General features: G+C 38.4%; 1 protein-coding gene across 4 annotated transcripts in view; it reads left to right on the forward strand.

Moving 5' to 3' along the window:
* SP140 (SP140 nuclear body protein) overlaps window positions 1-18203 on the forward strand; it is an 87369-nt gene continuing 69166 nt past the window's right edge. For 2 of the 4 annotated variants that reach the window (XM_034955335.3, XM_034955337.3), the window contains exons 1-5: window positions 1-168; window positions 11346-11520; window positions 12474-12642; window positions 15664-15747; window positions 17992-18072. In XM_034955335.3, coding sequence (XP_034811226.2) covers window positions 110-168; window positions 11346-11520; window positions 12474-12642; window positions 15664-15747; window positions 17992-18072 — 568 coding nt within the window. In that variant the 5' untranslated portion in view covers window positions 1-109. Of the gene's footprint in view, window positions 169-11345; window positions 11521-12473; window positions 12643-13021; window positions 15006-15663; window positions 15748-17991; window positions 18073-18203 lie in introns of those variants that run through there. The other 2 variants (XM_034955336.3, XM_057301530.1) reach the window with 2 other exon arrangements.

The following is an 18203-nucleotide window of genomic DNA, read 5'->3' on the forward strand; positions in this document are numbered from 1 at the left end:
CTTTTCCTCTTTGACTGAGCACCGAGGGGCAGTTGGCAGCTTCACCTCAGAGCTGCAGGAAGGAACGGGGCAGTGAAAATCGAGTCGGGTGTGATCCTAGGCCAAGCTTATGGCCCAGCAGGGCCAGCAGGGGCAGATGGCAAGTGGAGACAGCAATCTCAACTTCAGGTGGGTCATCGTCTCCTTTCCCGTCTGTCCTTCATCTCTGGTAGGGTTCCCATTCATACTTGTTATTTAATGTCTACCCAGCTTCACTCTACAGGTATACAATAGAATTAGGTTACAAATAAATAACGAGGCAATCAGATTTTTTAAATTGTAGGGATTGGCAGTTGGAGAAACTCAAGGATGCCGTGACTCACATCATCTTCCTATTCTCTTACATCTGCAAATGGCTGGACTGGAGCTGTTTGAACATCATGCCCCTTCTGAGGCTTTGTGTTGGATTGGATGATTCCCCGTGACCTCTGAACCCTCTCTTCTCCCCCAGGCCTCCTTTATCCCCACTCCAAAAGACAACTCTATCTAAAAAAGATCTTTTTAGAAGAATTAAAATCCAAATGCCTGTCTGTTGTCACACTTTCCAGGCTGTGTAGTTGGGGACCGGTTCTGCTCTGAGCCCATCTATGTGGCTCTTAGCCCTAGAATCACTTCAGGATCTCTGAATACTTGGTAGGAGGAAGTGAAAGCAGATGAGACCAAACAAAAAAGGCAAGCAGGTAGAGAGTGAGTGCTGCTTCTGCTTTTTTTATTCTTCTGTTCTGGTATGTTTTACATATCTGGTCAGAGAAGTCTGGAAATCATCTTTAAAAAATGTAAGACAATGAGACCAGCCTGACCAACATGGAGAAACCCTGTCTTTACTAAAAATACAAAATTAGCTGGGTGTGGTGGTGTATGCCTGTAATTCCAGCTACTCAGGAGGCTGAGGCAGGATAATCGCTTGAACCAGGGAGGCAGAGGTTTTGGTGAGCCAAGATCACACCATTACACTTTAGCCTGGGCAACAAGAGTGAAACTCCATCTCAAAAAAAAAAAAAAAAAAAAGACAAGTACATCAATACAGTCATTTCTTCTTATCTGTGGATTCTGTATCCATGGATCTAACCAACCATGAATGCAAAATATTTTCTAAAAATTAAAAACATAAATAACAACAATAAAAAGTAATATAAAAATTTAAAATACAGTATAACTATTTGTATAGCATTTACATTGTATTAGGTATTATAAGTCTAGAGATGATTTAAAATATACAGGAGGATGTGCATAGGTTATATGTAAATACTACACCTTTTATATCAGGGACTTGAGCATCCATGGATTTTGGTATCCATGGAGGGTCCTGGAACCAATTCCCCCTGGATACCAAGGGATGACTGTACATTCTTGATAAAAATGAAAATGTGTGGAATGTAAAAATGTATGGAAACTTGTCTAATTGGGACTCTGTGCTAAGGCTACTTCTGGCGCTGGTACAGCCCCAAGAAAGCAAAAGCTATTGCTATTATCAGCAGTAGTGGTGGCACCAGACTGGTTTTCAGTGCCCGGTGCCACCACTCCCAGACAGGCATCCCTGTCATCTCTCTTTCACTTGCTCTCTAGTGAAGGGAAGATGAGCCAGCGGAGCTCAAAGTCCAGCCAGCCCATGGTCACCAAGCAGGAAGAAGACGGCACTGAGAGGTGACAATGGACTAATGCTAACCTCAAAGAATGAGTTAGGAAGTGTTGCCTCTGCTCTTATTTTTGGAAGAAATTGGGGAGGATGATGTCATTTCTTCCTTAAATATCTGGTAGGATTAGCTAGTGATACCATCTGGGCCTAGTACTTTCCTTTCTGGAGGGCTATTAATTATTGATTCAAATTTCTTTAATAGATGTAGGCCTATTCAGACAACCTATCTCTTGTGCAAGTTTTGGTTAGTTTGCCTCTTAAAGAATTTGTTCATTTCATCTGTGACCAAATTTGTAGGTGTAGAGTCCATAGTTTTCCTTTATTACCTTTCCACTGTCCATGGAATTCGTAGTGATGACCCTTCTTTCATTCTGATGATTTCTGTCTTCTCTATTTTTTTCTTTGTTAGGCTGGCTAGAGGTTTATTAATTAACTCTTTGAAAAGAAAGTCAGCTTTTGGTTTCATTAAGTTTCTCGAATGTTTTCCTGTTTCAATTTTTTTAACTTCCACTTTAATTTTAATATTTTTTCCTGCTTGCATCAGGCTTAAATTGCTCCTTTTTTCTGTAGTTTCCTCAGATGAAAACTTAGATTATTGACTTAGATCTTTCTTCTTTTCTATTGTATGCATTTAATACTATACATTTCCTTCTAAGTGCTGCTTTTGTTGCATCCCATTCATTTTAATAAGTTGTTTTCCTTTTCATTTACTTCAAAATATTTTAAAATTTCTTTTAGGACTTCTTATTTGACCCTAGAACTCTTTTGGTTAATCTGGAAATATTTTGGAATTTTCCAGCTATTTTTCTGTTACTGATTTCTAGTTTATGGTCTGAGAACAAACTTTTAGGATTTCTATTCTTTTAAATTTGTTAAGGTATGTTTTATGGCCCAAAATGAAGTACATCTTGGCAAATATTCTATGTGAGCTTAAAAAGTACATGCATTCTGCTCTTGTTAAATGGAGTACCGTATAAGTGTCAGTTAGACCAAGCTGATTGCTATTGCTCATCAGGTCAACTACACCCTTACTGATTTTTCTGCCTGTGTGATATGTCAATTAATAAAAAAGAAGTGTTGAAGCCTTCAATAATAGTAGTGAATTTGTCTATTTCTCTTTATAGTTCTATCAGTTTTTGCCTCATACATTTTGCCATTAGTTTGTTAGTTGCATACACATTAAGGATTGTGTACCTTCTTGGAGAATTGACCCTTTTATCATAATGTAATGTCCCTCTTTAATCCCTGACAATTTTCCTTGTTCTGAAGCTTCTTTGTCTGAAATTGATATAGCTACTATACCTTTTCTTTGATTAGTGTTGGCATGGTATATCTTGCTCCATCCCTTTATTTTTAACCTATCTGTATTTTTATATTTACAGTGACTTTCTTATAGACAACATATAGTCGGGTGTTTTGTGTTTTTTATGTACTCTGTTGATCTCTTGTCTTTTAATTGGTGTTTTAGACCATTGGCATTAAAGTGATTATTAATATAGTTAGATTAATATCTACCACATTTGTAAATGTTTCATTGTACCTATCGTTTTTATCTTTTCTTCCTTTTTTCCTGCCTTTTCTGGTTTAATTGAGCATTTTATGCTTCTATTTTCTCTCCCTTCTTAGCATATCAATTATACTTCCTTTAAAACATTTTTAGTGGTTCCCTGAAGTTTGTAATATATATTTACAGCGAATCATGTCCATTTTAAATTACACTATATCACTTCATGAGTAGAGAATACACCATGCAACTGAATGTCCCAAATTCTGCCCTCCTGTTCTTTTTAACATTGTGAAATGACTGACAATGTTAAAAAGAACAGGAGGGCTTCCAGTCATTCCATTTATTTATGTCCCATAACCACTCAATATGTTGTTGATTCTATTAATTTGAATAAATGGCTTCATTTTAGGTTAACTTGGAGTAGGAAAAATGAAAACATTTTATTATATCTGCATTTATTTCTTCGCTGGTGCTCTTTCTTTCTCTATGTAAATCTGAGTTTCTGGCCCACATCATTTTTCCCTTTGCATGAAGAAATTCTTTTTTTTTTTTTTTTTTTTTTGAGATGGAGTCTCACTCTGTTGCCCAGGCTGGAGTACAGTGGTGCAATCTCGGCTCTCTGCACACTCCGCCTCCTGGGTTCACGCCATTCTCCTGCCTCAGCCTCCTGAGTAGCTGGGACTACAGGCGCCCACCACCACGCCTGGCTAATTTTTTGTATTTTTAGGAGAGACGGGATTTCACCATGTTAGCCAGGATGGTCAAGAAATTCTTTTAACATTTTCACATGGAGTAGGCTTTCTGGCAAAGAATTTCCTCAGTTTTTGTTTGTTTGAGAAAATCTTTATTTCTACTTTACTTGGAAGGTTAATTTCACAGGATATGGAAGCCTACATAGGCTTTTTTTTTCTTTCATCACTTTAAATATTTCTTTCCACTTTCTTTGCTTGCATGGTTTTTAATGAGAAATCTGATGTAATTTTATCCTTGTTCTTTCACAGGTAAGGGTTTTTTGTTTTTTTTCCCTACCCCCTGGCTTTTTTCAATATTTTCTCTGTCTTTCGTATTCTGCAGTTTGAATATAAAATTGTAATTGCCAAACTAGACTCTTCTTGTCCACTGCCCAGAAAAGCCACACATTGAGAATAGTAGGAGTTGCAGGAGAGAGAGAATTTAATAATCGCAGGGCCAGCCAAGCGGGAGATGTTTCTCAAATCCATCTCCCCAAGAATTCAGAGACTAGGCTTTTTAAAGGATAGTTAGGCAGACAGGGGGCTGGGGAACAGGGAAATGCTGATTGCTTAGGTTGGGAATGAAATCACAGGGGGTTGAAGCTGTGTTCTTGTGCTGAGTCATTTCCTGGGTAGGGGTCACAGGACCTGGTTATCAATCCTGTGGTATTAGCTGTTCCATTAGAATGCAAGGTCTGAAAAATACCTCAAACCCCAGTCTTAGGTTTTACAATACTGAAGTTATCTATAGGAGCAATTGCGGTGGTTATGGATCATGTGACCTCCAGCTACATGACTCCTGAACCATAATTCTAATCTTGTAGCCAATTTATTAGTTTTACAAAAGTGGATTTGGTCCCAGAGCAAGGAGGGGGTAAGTTTTGGGAAGGGATTGTTATAATCTTTGTTTTAAAGTTAAACTATAAACTAAATTCTTCTCATTGTTAGCTTGGCATACACCCAGGAATGAGCAAGGACAGCTGGTGAGGTTAGAAGCAAGATGGAGTCAGTTAATTTAGATTCCTCTCACTGTCATGATTTTTGCAAAGGTGGTTTCAATATGTCTAAGTCTAGATCATTTGATATTTATGCAGCTTGGTGTTTGATGAGTTTCCTGAATCTGTGGTTTGTTGTCTGTCATTACTTTTGGAAAATTCTTGGCTATCACTACTTGAATATTTCTTCTGCTCTATTTTCTCTTTCTTCTCCTTCTCGTATTTCAGTTACATATTTGTCACACTTTCTGAAATTATTCCAGCATTCTTGGATATTGTGTTCTGTTTTGTTTTTTCCTTTTTTTTTCCTCTTCGCATTTCTATTTGAGAAGTTTCTTTTGACATATCTTCAATTCACTGATTCTTTCCTTGGCCATGTCCAGGCTACTGATGAACTCATCAAAGGTATTCTTCATTTCTGTTACATTGTTTTTTATTTCTAGCATTTCATTTTTCATTATGTCTTTGACTTGTCATCTTTCTGCTCACTTAACCATCTGTTCATGCGTGTTGTCTGCTTTTTTCTTTAGAGCCCTTAACATATTAACTAACCATAGTTATTTTAAATTTCTGTCTAAAAACTTGAAAATCCATCATATCTGAGTCTGGTTTTGATGATTACTTTGTCTCTTCACACTGTGTTACTTCTTGCCTTTTGGCATGTCTTATAATTTTTTTTTAAGTCAGACATGATAAGCCAGGTAATAGGAACTGAGGCAAATAAGCCTTCAATGTGAGGTTTTATATTAATCTGGGTAGGAAATGGGCCATATCTAATGTTTGTTCTAGCTGTAGGTCGCAGAGGTGTCAAATTCCTCTAGCGTTCTTGTTTTTCTTTCCCCTGCTTTCTCTGGGTTTCTCTGAGAACTCCTTTTTAAATAGTCTGTTTCTTGTAGTTCTTCCAGCTGTAATCTGCTCTTATTATACAGGAACCCTGTTGATGGAATGGTAACGTGTCAGAGGGGAAGTGATCTATAATCTTATGATTACATCTCGATCTTTTAATGGAACTGCACCTTGGACTATTACTTTTAAAAGAATTTCTCCCTCCACCCTTTTTAAAAAATTTTTTGAGATGGAGTCTTGCTTTGTTGCCCAGGCTATAGTGCAGTGGCATGGTCTCGGCTCACTGCAACTTCCACCTCCTAGGTTCAAGTGATTCTCCTGCCTCTGCCTACTGAGTAGCAGAGATTACAGGTGCCTGCCACCATGCCCAGCTAATTTTCTTTTGTGTTTTTAGTAGAGACGGGGTTTCACCATGTTGGCCAGGCTGGTCTCAAACTCCTGGCTTTGTGATCCACCCGTCTCAGTCTCCCAAAATGCTGGGATTACAGGTGTGAGCCACCGTGCCCAGCCTCACCTCCACCCTTTTTAGAAGTGACAAGATGGCCAGAAGGGCCTAGATTTTGGTAGTCACCCTTCCCCTAGAATGGTTAAAGCATTTTCCCTGGAGAGCAGGCCCTTGTCATGGAGAATGCTTTGGCTTTTTAAAAACTTTTCTTTTCCCTCTTCTTGCCAGAAGGATAAAGAGATTTTTCTTGGGGTTTCTGGAGGTAAAATCCATAAAAGGTTGGGGGCCTGCCCTGAGATGATGACCCCCAGGAGTTTCTCATGCTCATGCTCCTCCACACTCAGCCTCCAGCAATTCATCAAACATACCATTGATGTGTTCCTTCCAGCCTATGACTTCAGTGCCTTCTGCCTCAGATAGTTGATCTTGGCTAATTCTCTGGATTTGCCTGTATCTCCAGATTTTGGGGCAGTTTGCCTTGTGACTTCGGTTATTTGAGAGATAGAAGAAAAGTTGTTAATTCATAGTTTGTTCAGCAGGGTTGTTGTTGTTGTGAGGATGGGAGCGATGACTTCCAATGTGTTTGCGTGTTGAAGCTGAAACCAGAGGTCTAGTGAACTTTTACATTTTTGAAGTTTAGACTTTTTTCTTAAGACGAACTTTGTTTTAAATTTTGGTTTTATTATAGTATTATCTTATAGCCAGAGCATGTAACCTGTTCAATTTCTCTTCATTATTATTTATTGAAATTACTTCAGGGCCAAATACATGGTATGATCTTGTGTGTTTAACACAGTATTATTAAAAATCAATTTTGCCAGTTTTTTAAACTTACATTTTGTGTATCTTTGTTCTTTTATTTTTATCTACTTGAGAAGCTAAGGATTGGAAGTAAGATGTTTTTTAACAGCCTTGAAAGATTTCCCCATTAGTAATCTTTACTCTTACTTTTTAAATGTGGGTATTGAGAATTTTACCTTCTTTCTCATTTGTATTTGCTTAATGAAACTTATCCATCTTTTGACTGTTAACATTTTTAATGTTATTTTATCTCTGTTATGTCTCTTGTAGTTAGATTCTATTTTGACCATTTATAATTTAAGACGGTAGCTTAATCTGTTTTAAATATCTTGTTGCTTATGGATTTTTTATTTTTATATTTTATGCCTCTTTATTTTCTATAAGAAAAAGAGCACGTTTTTCTTTCTCATTATTTTGTAAAGTTTGTAGCCTCATTTTGACTCTATTTGTTACATTTGGGTTTCTAATTAATTCTTTAATGTATATTTCTCTAACTGAGAGCATCAAATTTATAACTATATCATTTGAATTTTTATTTGAAATAAGTTACTTAACTCAATTTTTTACTTGTCCTCACTCAATTTAAAAAACTTTACCAAGATATCGCACCACTGCACTCCAGCCTGGGTGACAGAGCGAGATTCCGTCTCAAAACAAAACAAAACAAAAAAAACTTTAAAATAGAATCTAAAGTTTAAGATTGAAATTACTATAATTTTATTATATGCAGTATATATCCTCTCTTTTTAGAACAGTGCTTCTCAAGTATTTGGGTTCAGGATATTTTTATATTTTTAAAAATTATCGAGAACCCCAAAGAATTGGCTTTTGTTTATTGGGTTATATCTGTTGCTATTTATGATATTAGAAATTAAAACTTTGAACACTTAAAATATGCATTTATTCATTTAGAAATAATAGTAGTGAATTTATTACCCGTGAATATGTGATGTGTTTTTATGAAAAATAATAAAACTTTTCAAAATAGAAATAAATTAGCCAGAGGATTAGCATTGCTTTACATTTTTATACTTCTTTTAAATATCAGTAGAAGGCAGCTAGACCCTCCTATCTGCTTCTGCATTCAATCCGTTGTGACATCACAGGCCATTTAGCCTCTGAAAAATTTCATTGTATATTCATGAGAGAATGAGAAAGATAAAGGGAAAATAATATGTTATTATGTGAAGAGTTTTACTTGGTGACACCTGAAAGGGTCTTGCACAATCCTAGGGGGTCTCTAAACCCCACTTTGAGAATTACTGTTCTAAGATAATTTATACATTTGAGACATCAGTATTTTAACTGGTTTTTGTGATGCTTCCAGTTCCTCTACAATAAGGCTTTACTGATACTGATTTCTTGATTCTGTTAATGTAGTACATCATCAAATAATTCGTCCCACACAGTGTCAGTAAAAATGGAGTAGGGTGCTCTATAGGAACAAACAATTCCCAAATCTCAACGGGTCACCAGCCCTCTGCACAGAGGACTCTCATCCTGGACTCTGTCTCTGGCTGATGAGCAGCCACCCCATCTGAAATGACAGTCACTGTGGTAGAGGAACGGAGAGCATGCCTAACCAGGTGCTGCCTCTGAGCTCTTCTGCCAGAGTGATACCCATTGCTCCAAGGGAGGTACAATCTTACCTTGGCCCAGAAGAAAAGAACATTGAAAAATGTGTGACCAACACAGAAGGTGCATGAGCAAAATATTTTTTGAGTCCTTGTCTATCTAAGTATTGATTCTGCCCTCATACATGAATCATTGAATAAGGTACACATTTTTCCATTTTAATTTTTTTGGACCCATTCTCAAGAATTGAATGGGTATACACTTTTTTTTAGTAGTTTCCTCTTACCTCTAGGTTTATAGGCTTGCATCATTGCTTTAGACATTTAGGGTTTCAAATTCACTTATTTTTCCCTTTAGTGCTTTTCCCCATATGTTCTGGGAAATTCTCCCTCCTTTATCTTATAAAAATTTTCATTCACTTTTTAAAAATTTCACAATCATTTTGAATTTCCAAGGTCTGTTTTATTTTCTGGTTGTTTCTTTTCTGCGTGGAATTTTTGGTACAATATATTCTCTTTCTGTGTGATAATATTTGTTGTTTAGAAATTCTTTTTTGTTCCCTGAAACATCTGTATTTCTGCTAGGGTAATTTTTTGCCTTTTGCTTATCTTGGTTTTACTCCTTAATGTTGTAGGTTTCCACAAATGCTGTGGTCTGTTGTAGTCTGTTCATGCTTACCAGCAAGATGCTGAAAAGTAAACTTGAAACTCCATTTAATGAGATGGGCTTGCAAACTTGTGGGCTTCACTGAGCAAATACCAAATCCCTGAAGGTAAAGGCCTTTTCTCTGAGTCATTTATATTTTTCTTAAGAGGAAACCTCCAGTCTTCTGCCTGATTGTGGGTGTTCTGTGTCGTAGAGCAAACTGTTTTTAATTTTGCCTTTGGAACAATCTCTCGATTTTCATCTCTGCATCTCCTTCTCAACCACCACTGCATCTCTGGGAGGCTGCAGGACATGCTGGATCCTTTTCTGACCTCAGGAAGCATCCTCCACCTTCAATAGCAATGAGTACCCCTTGGACCACTTTTTCTCTTTCATACTTAGGTTAAAATTTCTCATCTAATTCCTTTCTCTTCATCATTGTAACTTTAATTCCTTTACTGTCATTTTAGGAGATATTCTAGTGAAAGAGGAGAAAAACAGTTGTCATTAATCAATGATTTTAAACCAGAAGGCTTTTTCTTTTTTAAAAGAATTCAATGGATAAATGGTGCATGTCTGGAGAATGGGAAATCTTAGTAATCCTCTATTCTATCCTGATGCATGTTTAAGGAATGGAAAGTCCCAATGACCATTTCCTGGTGGGATAAAAAAAATCCTGGAAGTCTTCATACCGTTTAGAAATACAGATAAATTTGTTAAGGCCTATTAGCAAGGGGAACAATTTAGCAAGTAGGAATCAGAACTACAAACTTTTGTGATTAAAAATTAGTTTCCCAGGCACAGCCTTAATGTCTGAAATCCAGAGGTCTCCAAGTTTAGATAGATTAATGTGTCCTAGTTTTGCATATTCACACAAATCTCCATGTTGGACCAGAGAAAGAGTGATTTTCTTGTGACTGTTTTTTTTTTTTTTTTTGAGACGGAGTCTTGCTCTGTCACTCAGGCTGGAGTGCAGTGGCACGATCTCAGCTCACTGCAAGCTCTGCCTCCTGGGTTCACGCCATTCTCCTGTCTCAGCCTCTCGAGTAGCTGGGACTACAGGCACCTGCCACCACGCCCGGCTAATTTTTTGTATTTTTAGTAGCGACAGGTTTCACCATGTTAGCCAGGATGGTCTCGATCTCCTGACCTTGTGATCCACCAGCCTCGGCTTCCCAAAGTGCTAGGATTACAGGCGTGAGCCACCGCGCCCGGCCTTCTTGTGTATTCTTAACCAAACCTTACCAGATGAGAGTCTTTGAACCAATTTTATGATGCAGAATGCCACCCTCCTTTTGCAGTTACAGTTGGAGGAGATACATCTCCTTTACATCTCCTGAGATTTCCTCTCTTTGTTGTTAACTAAGAAGACTTGCAGTTCAGTGTTAGGATCTGTAATATCTCAGCCAGATTTTTATTTCTTTCTCTGTAAGTTAAAGTTCTCCAGAGAAACAGAACCAATTGGATGTATATATACAGAGAAAGAGATTTGTTATAAGGAATTGGCTCTTGCAATTATGAAGGCTGGCAAGTCCAAAATCTGTAGTGTGGGCCTGCTGTTTGGAGACACAGGAGAGCTGATGGTGCAGCTCCAGTCTGAATGCAGTCTACTAGAGGATTCTTTCTTTCTTGGGGACACTAGTCTTTTGGTTCTATTCAGGCTTTCAAATGGTTGGGCAAGCCCCACCCACATTATGGAAGGCAATCTGCCCTACTCCAAATTCACCAATTTAAATGTTAATCTTATCCAAAAACACCCTCAAAGTTGGCATATAAAATTAATTACCACAGTATCATGTCAATTCCTATAAAGATTTTGACATCTTTTAATTGCATATTTTCCCTGGAGAGTTCAGGTGAAGGTCTCTTTATAATAGTTTGATTGGAACAGGGTGAGCCTTTTTACTTCTATGTACAGGTCTTTCTTAAGTTCACTGTTTTCATCTTTTCCACCTTGATTTTTCCCAAAATAAATAAATTCCATTCATTCTGGTGTCCCTACAAGAATGCTTATTTTATACATGTTGGCTCTCCATTGGCCATCCTTCATGTCTAAAATCTTCTAACCCCCACAAACCTCTTGGAAACTCAGTGTCTACTTCCACGTTGTATCTTTGTTTCTTAGGATGGTCGCAGAGATCCAGAACGTAGAGGGTCAGATGCAGGAGCAGGTTTGCCCTGAGCCCATTTTCAGGTTCTTCAGAGAAAACAAGGTGGAGATTGCAAGTGCAATAACAAGGCCATTTCCTTTCCTTATGGGCCTCCGAGACCGCTCCTTCATCTCCGAGCAGATGTATGAAGTAAGTAAGAATTTCCAAATGATGATAAACCAGGTCCATACTCAATTATGCCAAACTTCAAGATGCAATGAGCAGGCTAAAGGGCCTCCTGTAAGTGGGGACCTTCACCATTCTGTAGGTTAGGAGGTGACAGGAGAAGCAGGCATCACAGAAAACCTCCCTTCTTCTGTAGTAAATGTTGGGGGAGGGCCACAGTGAGGGAGGTGGGGCAGGAGAGAGAATGGGAATGCTGTATGGGTGCAGATCATCCTAGGTACATGTAAACAATCTACTAATGGTAGCCATAATTAAAATAAATAAGTGACCTAGGCAGCATTTTATTCCAAAGCCTACTTATCTGAAACACTTGAAACTGAGATTTTTTTGAAACTCACAGTGAAGTTGTGTCATGTTAGGTTATATTTGGAAGTGGATGCTTGCTACTGTCTCTCCAAATCATTGTTTGATCTTTGTACATTTCTAGAGCCCTAGAATGCAAGTTAATGTTAGCAGTGGATGCCCTTAGGGATACTGAGGACAAGCCTTCTTCTTGTCTTTGTGAATTTTCTGTGCCCTTTGGCCAAGAGTCATAGTAGGGGGCTGGTTGATTGGTTTCCTGGAGCTCGTCAGGCCAGGCCAATCCTAGTAGTGGTTATTGTCCATGCAACAGAACAGCCTTGTTAAGGCCACTCCTGAAATAACCTGGCCAGGCTCTAAAGCCATACACAACATTCAACTTTGAACCCACATTTATTATTTAAAATTACTCTCTCCCCTTAAGTGTACAACAATGTCAGAGAGTCAGGTTAAAAAAATTAGAGTGTATTTTTATGGTGGAGGACATTTAAGAAGTCATCCAAATATACGCAAAATTCTAACATTTCACAAGAGAACAGATGTTCTATCTACAACCTAAGAGTCTTTTGTAACCCATAAATCTCTAGCTACATAATTCTCCATTTAATATTTTTAAGCATTTTCAAGAAGCTTTTAGAAACCTGGTCCCAGTGACAAGAGTGATGTATTGTGTACTCAGTGAACTGGAGAAGACATTTGGCTGGTCACATCTGGAAGCATTGTTCAGCAGGATTAACCTGATGGCCTATCCTGATTTAAACGAGATTTACAGAAGCTTCCAAAATGGTAACTATAGCTCTCAACAGCTTTGGGGGATTCAAGCCCATTTCATTCATTGATTCATTCATTCACTCTTCATTCATATTTGACAAATGTTTGACTGAGTGACTATTACATGCCAAGCCCAGGGGGAATATAATGATGAAAAAACACACATGTCCCATGTCCTTATGGAGTTTACATATAGTGGGAGTGACAGACGTTAACCAAGTAATCCTGCAAATGGTTGCTCAGCCAGGACTTGATTTTGATGCTGTAAAACATAGGGTTGAAGTCTCCATTTTTTTGAAGGAATACATGAGTGATGTCTTTTCATGGGAAAGGAGGAAGCCTTCTCTGATATTTGCAGATATGTTCAAAGATAAAACAATTTTCTTTGTATTAGAAAATTTATCATCCAGTGTAGTCCTTTGTCAACTTGTTTCTCCAAACAAAGACTGGAGAAGTCACAAAGAGAGCCTAGCACATACTGGTACACTGAGGAGGAGCTGCATGTGAAAGCTATGAAGACAGAAAAGGGGGTTGGTGGGGGCCTTTCCGAACCATGTGGTTGAATTGCAGACTGTGGGAGGCAGGGTGTGAGAGCTGACTCTGGAGAAAGAAGTCGAAGTGGATTCTGGAGGGCTTGACACCCTGTGCTAAGGAATCTGGAGTTTAGTTTTTGGAAAATAAAGAAGCAATAAAGGGCATTTAAACAGGGGAAAAGTAAAAGAAGTCAGTATGAAGAATGGGATGTGTTGATTTGTGAATACTATACCTTGATTCAAAAAAGAGGTATCTCGTTTTCATATTATGATACATCCAAGTCAGAGAAAGGTCTAGAGGAAGTCAAATACTGTGCATGCCTCCTTTGGTATCCACGAGGGATTGGTTTCAGGAATACCCACCACTCTCAGTCCTGGATGCTTAAGTCCCTTGTATAAAATGGCATAGTATTTGTGTATAACCTATGCACATTGCACCAGTATACTTTAAATCATCTCTAGATTACAATACCTAATACAATGTAAATGCTATGTAAATAGTTGTTAAATTGTATTTTTCATTTGATTATTTTTAATTTTTGTATTGTTATTTTATTTATTTATTTATTGAGACGGAGTTCACTCCGTCGCCCAGGCTGGAGTGCAGTGGTGTGATCTTGGCTACTGCAACCTCCACCTCCTGGGTTCAAGTGATTTTCCTGCCTCAGCCTCCTGAGTATCTGGGATTACAGTCACCCACCACCACACCTGGTTAATTCTTTTGTATTTTTGGTAGAGACGGGGTTTCGCCATGTTGGCAAGGCTGGTCTTGAACCCCCGACCTCAGGTGATCTGCCTGCCTTGGCTTCCCCAAATGCTGGGATTACAGATATGAGCCACCATGCCTGGCCTGTTATTATTTTTAAATTTTGTCCCATGTTTTTAATCTGAGGTTGGGTGAATCCACAGATCCCAAGCCAACTGTACCTAGGCACAAATTTTGAGTCAATATTTGTATTTTAACCAGGGTGTTCCAGGCTGTGGCAATGAAGGGAATGATGTTACTTCTACTGCCCACATCTCAGGGGCTGTGATTCTGTCTGTGGACTGTGGGGATCCTCCTGGCCCCAGCATCCACATCTCATATGTTAGTATCTGGCATTTCCTGTGTTTGGGTGACAGGTGCCTGAGGCTCACGACTGCCCACTGCCTCAGACTATGAGTAGAAATGTGAGAAATGGGCAGAAGTAGAATGAATTGTAAAAAGATTGAAAAAAGAAAAAATAAACCTCTACTTATACTACACAACATCCACAAAAAAATAATTCAAGTTGGATCACAAATCTAGAAGTTAAGACTATAAGTATAAAGCTGCTAAAAGAAAACATAAGACAGTGTGTTTGCAAACTGAGAGTAGGCAGTAATTTGCTATACAGGACACAAAAAAACATGGATCATAAAAGAAAAACTTGGTAAGTTAGATGCCACCAAATTAAAAACTATGCATCCAAAGTCATCATTAAGAAAAGGAAAAAACAAGCCATAGACTGGGAGAAAATATTTGCAATACACATATCTAACAAAGGATTGTACTCACAAAATATGAAGAACTCCTATAAATGAATAATAAAAGGACACATCACCAATTCAAAAAATGGACAAACGATTTGAACAGATATTTCAAGACAGGAGATATAAAATGTCCAGCAAGAATATAAAGTGTATGACATTATTAATCATGAGGGAAATGCAAATTAAAGTTATAGTGAGATATCATTCACTCACTAGAATTGCTAAAATTAAAAAGACTGACAATACCAAGTGCTGATGAGAATATGGAACAATTGGACCTCCCATCCCTTGCTGGTAGGAATGTAAAATGATAACGACCACTTTGGGAAAGTGCCTGGCAATTTCCTATAAAGTTAAATCTAACCTATGATCTTGGCAGTTTCACTCCTAGGTATTTACATGAGAGAAATGCAAATATGTTCATCCAAAGATTTGTTTAAGAATGTTTATGGCAGCCTTATTCATAATAACTAAAATCTGGAACCAACCCAAATGCTCATCAACGGAGGGTAGATAAACTATGACTAATTTATAGAGTATAATACTATTCAGCAATAAAAAGAATGAACTGTTATCACATAGAGCAACATGGATAAATCTCAAAAACATTATGTTGAGCAAAATAAGCAAGTTGTAAGAGTACATACTGCATGATCCTATTTATATAAGTACAAGTACAGACAATACAGACAAGTACAGTGCCAGAAAGGAAGGCGCCATTGCTGGTGATAGGAACCAGAACAGTGGCGTCTTAAGCACAAAGCAATTTTCTGGGATGGTGGAAATGTTCTGAATCTTGACTGGGATGTTGGTTTCACAATGATTTACACTTAAGATATGTGCCTCTCAATGAAAAAAAGGGGAACAAGGCTCTGTTGGACCTCGGGGGTGGGAGATCCTGGGGCTTGGACATCAAGTTCATCTTGAGCACACTGAGGTCTCTCCTCTGGTCACTGTCTGAGTTTGGTAATTTTCACATTGTTTTCCTCAGTATGCTATGAACACTCACCTCTCCAAATGAATAATGTAAACGATTTAGAAGATAGACCCAGATTACTACCATATGGTAAACAAGGTAACTATCATTTAGCTGATCAATGCCCTTATTAAAGTTTTGCTTCCTTGCCTTCATGGAGGCAAATCTTGTATTTCCTCTCCTGTCTTAGCCCTCTGTTATCTCCCAGTCCTCCTCCCCTCACACAGCCATGTACCTGCCCTTATCTGCCAACAGATGTGAGAGAACCAATGAAAAAGGAGATCTGATCTCTTGAATAGATGGAGTCTCCATTGGTGGAGAATATAAGAAGAGAAAATGGGAAAGGTAGACAGAGAATAATACAGGACAAATTACATGAATGGATTCCATCTTCTAAAGGAACATAAAAGTCCTACCCTCCGAGGTTGAGATAAGGGGATTATTTTTCATTAATTTCATAGAACTATTAAGAGAAACTCAGAAATAACCTAAGCCATATCAGATTCAGGTGAGAGATGTTCCTTACGGAGATGACCAGTTAGGGGTCTCTAGTACTGTGGTCACAGTCCAAGAGGGGAGTTTTGGATATGGAGAGAGAGGGGAGCCTGAAAGATAGAATTGCACAGGGAGACAAAACTGAAATAGTGTTGGCAGATAGAAGATCAAAGTGAAATGGGAGAAACAGAAATGGAAAGAGAGGAAGTATAAGACACAGTAGAGAAAAGGTAAACCGAAACATGTGCCAAGGATCAGAGGTAAAAATGGAGAGAGAAGTATATGGAAAAGGAAAGATGAGAGGAAAATAAATACCAAGAAATGGGGAAAGTGGAGAGGTACAGAGGCAACTATGTAGATAAAGAGTTAAGAAAAAAAGGGTGTAAAATCACTTGAGAGTGAAAAGTGGATAAAAGGGAGAGAGAAACAGACTGGGACAGTGTAGGTTTGAGGTAAGAGCACTGGATATCCGTAACTTTACAAGGGTTTATTCCATTAACTGTAAGTTTTCAGAATGAACTGTTCCCACATCAAAGTGGCACTTGCATCATACTCAGATTTCAATAGATCTCTCCCAGAATAGTCCAATGATTCCCAAGCACAAATCTCCACTCTAAATTATCTTTAGAGTACATTTATTCATGGACCCGAGGACCTTTACTCAAGGGTCAGATAGACATCTACACTTGATTTTTTTCAAGAACCTTAAACTTGGTACTTTGAGAACTGAAAGCAACATCTTTATTGCTCAAGTTAGATCGAACTCCTCTGCAGCACTCTTTCTCTCAGAGACGGATCACTATTATCCCATGGTTTTTCAAGTTGGAAACCTAGTCAAGTCATCATGGATGACTCCTCCCTTGCCCTCAAATACATGCCAGTTATGCAGCCAATGTAATCATTTCATCTTCAGGTTGCCCCTGGCCTGTCCATCTTTGCATCCCCAAGACCAGGTCTCTGGTCCAGATCTCCATCACTCTCATGATTCTCAGGGCAACATCCTTTGCTCATCTCCTCCCTCTAATCTTGCTTCCATCAAATGTGTTATTTGCACTTCAACTAGATGGGATATTTTAAAGTGCACATCAGATTGTATCATTTTCCTACTTACCTCCTTAATACACTAAGGATTAAATAAATGGGTTTTTAAGTAGCATCCAAAGGCATCCACAATGAGCCACCTGCTTACTTCTCCAGCTTAATCCCTGCCTCCTGAAATATTACTTCAAGATAGAATAAAATTTCCCCCAATAATTTCAATTGTTAAATCTCTCTTTCAAACTGAGCCTTTCCCTATGTTTTCTCTATGCTGCCTTATTTAGAATTGTTTTCCTGTCCCACTATCCTCCATTTACCCTTCTCCAATCCAGCTAAATCCTACTTAGAATATACGATCAAAAGGAGGTCTTTCTTTAGAGAAAGCTAGAAAGGCGCAATTGGGAGACCAAGGATGGGAGAGAAAGAGCAGTATCAGAGAAAGCAAGAGAAAAATTTGCAGGAGCAGAGAAGAGAGAAATGCATCTAGGAAAGAGAGGCTCCAAGAAACATCCACAGAAAAAAACAGAGGCAGAGATTGAGGAAATGTACAGAAACAGGTGGAAAGACATGAGAGAGAAAATGGGAAAGAGAACAAGGTATAAGGAAAGGAAGACTCCCCCACAGTGGATGAATTATTCTCAGCCTCTGGTGAAGGTTACTGAAGGACTGAATCCTCAGGTCAGGTTGTTTGGGGAGAGGGGACCTTCCAGTTTATCAGGTTTTCTTAGTTTTCTCATTATTTATTTTCTTGTTTTGATGGCTTTTTGACCATAAATCAAGACATCTAAGGGATTTCATTCCTTTCGGCAGAGAACAGCAATGCCTGTCATGAAATGGATGATATAGCAGTGCCTCAGGAAGCCTTGAGCTCCTCGCCAAGGTGTGAGCCAGGTAAGGAAGGAGAGACTTGCTCTCCCTGACCTGCAGGGTGTCAGGAGGTAGAATTCAGAGCTGGTGTTTCCTAATGCATTTTACTCTGAGTACATGCCACAGGCAAAAGATCCATTTTGTCCTTGGATCCT

The sequence above is a fragment of the Pan paniscus genome, chromosome 13 (assembly GCF_029289425.2).
Source record: "Pan paniscus chromosome 13, NHGRI_mPanPan1-v2.0_pri, whole genome shotgun sequence".
Taxonomy (NCBI): Eukaryota; Metazoa; Chordata; class Mammalia; order Primates; family Hominidae; genus Pan; species Pan paniscus.